The sequence below is a fragment of the Solanum stenotomum genome, chromosome 8 (assembly GCF_019186545.1).
Source record: "Solanum stenotomum isolate F172 chromosome 8, ASM1918654v1, whole genome shotgun sequence".
Classification (NCBI taxonomy): domain Eukaryota; kingdom Viridiplantae; phylum Streptophyta; class Magnoliopsida; order Solanales; family Solanaceae; genus Solanum; species Solanum stenotomum.
Genome location: NC_064289.1, coordinates 59,216,329 through 59,220,408, shown reverse-complemented (window position 1 = coordinate 59,220,408; position 4,080 = coordinate 59,216,329). Strand labels below are relative to the sequence as shown.

The 4,080-nt window shown below is 37.7% G+C and overlaps 1 protein-coding gene across 1 annotated transcript; it reads right to left on the bottom strand.

The window, feature by feature from the left end:
- Positions 1–103: 103 nt before the first annotated feature.
- On the bottom strand, positions 104–3,620 carry LOC125873989 (vacuolar protein sorting-associated protein 2 homolog 3-like). The gene is made up of 9 exons (XM_049554798.1): positions 3,593–3,620; positions 3,447–3,481; positions 3,209–3,259; positions 2,963–3,067; positions 2,799–2,870; positions 1,288–1,359; positions 1,095–1,178; positions 292–327; positions 104–181 (listed from the first exon to the last, which is right to left on the bottom strand). The coding sequence occupies exons 1-9, from the start codon at positions 3,618–3,620 to the stop codon at positions 104–106; spliced, it is 561 nt and encodes a 186-aa protein (XP_049410755.1).
- Positions 3,621–4,080: the final 460 nt, after the last annotated feature.

The following is a 4,080-nucleotide window of genomic DNA, read 5'->3' as shown; positions in this document are numbered from 1 at the left end:
ACTTACTTATTTATTTGTTTATTTATTATTGGCTCCATAAGTTTATCTCTCGAACAAGCATGTGAGTGAAGGAAAAGGGAAATAAAGTAAGAAAAAAGCCATATCAGAAGAAAATGAAGACGAACCTGCTTGATTCCTCAGTCCTTTTTCCAGCAATTTTGCCCTTGGGAGCCGCTGACAACTGTCCAAATTAAAACACGGGATCTTCAATTTAACAAGGTAATTGTCGGAACCCAACTTGTAAGTGAGAATACTGATAGTTCCAATCTGAACCAATAATGAAAAACTAACCTGTGAGGCAACATCAATTCCAATTTCATCAATGACCTGCAAAAATAAGACTGACTTAATGTGCAAGAATCCGATAAGTAGGTGGGACCAAGTGTATACAATTTTTTTCTTTGGTAACGGTGAATGTGTATAGAAATTTAGTATATACATATTTTAATGCACTTCAATAATTGTTTGATTTCAAGAAAGAATATTCCATTTTCAATGAAAATACATATGCAATATAAGGTGCAAAACTTCATCACCATTTGAATCTGAGATCCAGGGGTCCTAAATACACTCTACTGAACCTCTAAACAATTAAAAAGGTCCAAAATATACCCCCGACGCAGCTTCCACCTTTAGAGTGAGGGACATATTTGGACCTTTTTTATTTCAGGAGTATATTTGAAATAAAATGTAACGTTAGGGGCTTTTATGAGCTGATAGATTAGCGAACGACATATATAAGACAAATCACAAATGTTAGGGGCATTTTTTGCCATTTTCCGTAAAAAGAATCCAGAATAATACATTCTATAAAGAAGACAATGATCATGAAGACACCCATAATGACATCGCAGACCATCGTTTATTTACTAGGTGACCGATGTCTTTGAAGCTTTGGTTTTCGCAGGAAAGGATAAGGGTTCCCAAACTTGGTGCGAGTTTTTATGAAGACTTGCATCACTAGAGCAATCAATACGTAATGGATATTTTCAATTAAATCAACTACTAAGATAGCATAAAGTAAATACACATTGCTGGGTGCACGTCCACTAACTATTTTCAGTCATTACAAAATGGGGATTTTAAAAGCATACCTGATTTGCCAAATCTTCAGTTTCCTCTTCTGCTTCGTCGTCATCATCTATAGCATCATCTATGGCATCTGACATCATTTCAGTCTACATATACGAACACCATATTATTGAGTTGACTTCTAATAATCTGAGTGGACCTGAAGGAGATATGATTTTATTTTAGAATCAGTAGATAATGTGCAATCAGTCTTACCGTCATATCCAATTGAGCTGATTGCCTCTGGAAATCTTGCATCACCTTCGCTTGCTTTGCAGGGTCCATTTGCTGCATTGAGTCAACCGATAATTATTAAAATTTAAAAGGAATGATGGTGACTTCACATACAACACAAATGCCATGTTTTAATGAGTAATATGAAAATAAACCAAATAATGGAGGCAAGAAGAAAAAGGAACAAAGAAAAGAGGAATTGAGAAACACGAAAGGATCAAACTGCTAGTCCCAATATAACCCACATCTTTAATTTATCCACAAGGAGCTAAAAGGGTTCAAGAGAACAAGAAGTAGCATCCCACCAACCAGTGAAGATTGCAGGAACCCTCTCATCATGAGATTCATCTCCATGAATATGAAGATGAACACAACAACAACATACCTAGTGTAATCCCACAAATGGTGTCTGGGGAGTGTGGGGTGTACGCAAACATTACCCCTACCTTTGTGGGTAGAGAGGTTATTTCTGATACACCATCGGCTCAAGAAAGATGATTTTTCAGAGAAGTGCAAGCGTAAAAAATTTACGATGAAAATATTAAAGACGGAGAAGTACTGACATCAAATAGTAAAGAAAACCAAAGAACAAGAAACAACAATAGTAATAAAATAAAATTGGAGAATAAGATAATGCTAGCACAAGAGTGATAATACTGGCAAGGGTGTAGATAGGTGCTCCAGGCTTGACCCACGCTCTACCATTGGAAAGGGAGAGATTGCTCAACTACATACTAACCATCTACCCTAATCTTTGACCTCCATGCTCTCCTTTCTAGGGTCATGTCCTCGTTAGCTGAAATGTGTCTTGTCGTGTCTAATCACCTCTCCCCAATTCTTCCTCGGCCTACCTCTCCTTAGACCTATCATTGTCAACCTCTCGCACCTCCTCACTGGGGCGTTTGTGCTTCTCTTCACAAGCCTAAACCATCTCAAACTCGCTTCCCTCATCGTATCCTCCATGGAGGCCACCCCACCTTGTCCCGTATATCTTCATTCCAAACCTTGTCCCTCCTAGTATGCCTAAACATTCATCTAGGCATCCTCATTTATGCTACCTTTACCATTTGAATGTGAGAGTTGCTGACTGGACAACACTCAACCCCGTGCAACAAGGTTGGGCTAACAACCACTCTATAGAACCTACCTTTAAGTCTCAGTGACACATTTTTATCCCATAGGACGCTAGATCCGAGCTTCTATTTCATCCACCATGCTCCAATACGATGTAAGACAACCTCGTCGGTCTCCCCATTTCCTTGAATTATAGCCACGTGTGTATGACGATGAGTTAATATTTCATTCTTTTTTTAAGAATAAAAACAATTGAGATTATTTTTTATGTTTCATACTCTCATACAACAACAACAACAACTACAACAAATCCAGTGCAGTCCCAAAAGTGGGTCTGGGAAGGATAAGAGCGTATGCAGATCTCTCAAACAAACAAATGGAAATATTAAATTACATATCATGATCTTTGGCCATCAAACCTTATTCATAGCAGTCATAGCCTTAGTGGCTCCTTTCATGCCTGCAGCAACCGAAGATTGGGCAGATATTGCCTGCAATGGGCATTAAGATTTTCAAATGCATCCGTAAAAGAGGAATGAAGAACTGAAATCAGTAAGCATGTAACATGGACTTGGAGGAGTACCTGTGCGTGAGTCGCTATACCTCTCATTTGGGCCCGACTACCTTGCAAGTTGGCTATTTGCTGTCTAAGCCAGATTAACTGACGTGCTAGAACTTTTGTTGCTGTCTGAAAATGCAGAAAGAAAAGCGGTTGACACATGAGTTCCAAATGATATAGTACCATCTGAGTATTCAGCTCTTACTTAAGCAGCAACACGATAAATTACAATTTCTAATTAAGTCTCCAGGGATGATGCTGGAGACCCACCTCATTTCCAGTTTTAGCAGTCCTTTTTATTTCAGCAACAAGTTTTTTTTCCTGTTCCATGAAAGAAAGAAATAAAAATATCTCTTATTGATGTGATATCATGTGAAGAACCATAAGTAAAGGAAGTGTGATATATATGAAAAGTTATACAAGCTCTAAAATCGCAAAAAAAGTGTATCTCAAGATCACACACTATGCACTTTCAAGAACAATCATCAGAAACAAGATCTGGACATACCTCTGATTGTAAAGCAGAAATTTCCTTCTCAATACCTACATCGCAATATTAAAACTAAAATAAATTACTCAACAGTTACTTACAAGAAGAACTTCCACACCAAAAAGAAAATTGTGGATATCAGTATGATGATCTTCCTAACTTACCCTCTATATTAACAGAGATTGTGTGCATCTTCTGATGGGAAAGAAATTACAACTTATTAATGAATTATTACCATCTGAAATTCCCATTCACAGAACGTGGTTTAACCTACATTACCTACAATTGAACATCATCTCATCCAGTTCCCTAACATGTGAAAGCTAACATAAAGTTGCCCAAGTAGAATGGATGGCATATGTATATTCATGTGAAAGAAATGGGTAATGAAAGAAATTTGTCCATAGTTACAAAAAACGTGTGAGCCAATCCAGGCAGTGGACAATTTAGTTCCCCCCATCCCCACTCCACAAAGAAAGATACTCTGCACAAGAATCTAGCAATTCACTATTGAAGACTTTACTGTATACCCCAATCTCTAGTAGACACAATAATGAATTTCCTAAATGCAAACGGTAATCCAACCTAAACAAAGATCAAGAACACCTTTTACATCCTTGCGCAAGTAGAAAGGCCTTGGTTGAACGTAATA

What these genes read in the sequence shown, in the direction of transcription:
- LOC125873989 (XM_049554798.1), bottom strand. Translation starts at nt 3,620, where the DNA reads ATGCACACAATCTCTGTTAATATAGAGG. An exon ending in AATCTCTGTTAATATAGAGG is followed by an intron (nt 3,482 to 3,592) that starts GTAAGTTAGGAA and finishes ATTGCGATGTAG; the next exon opens with GTATTGAGAAGGAAATTTCT. An exon ending in GAATTGATGTTGCCTCACAG is followed by an intron (nt 182 to 291) that starts GTTAGTTTTTCA and finishes TAATTTGGACAG; the next exon opens with TTGTCAGCGGCTCCCAAGGG.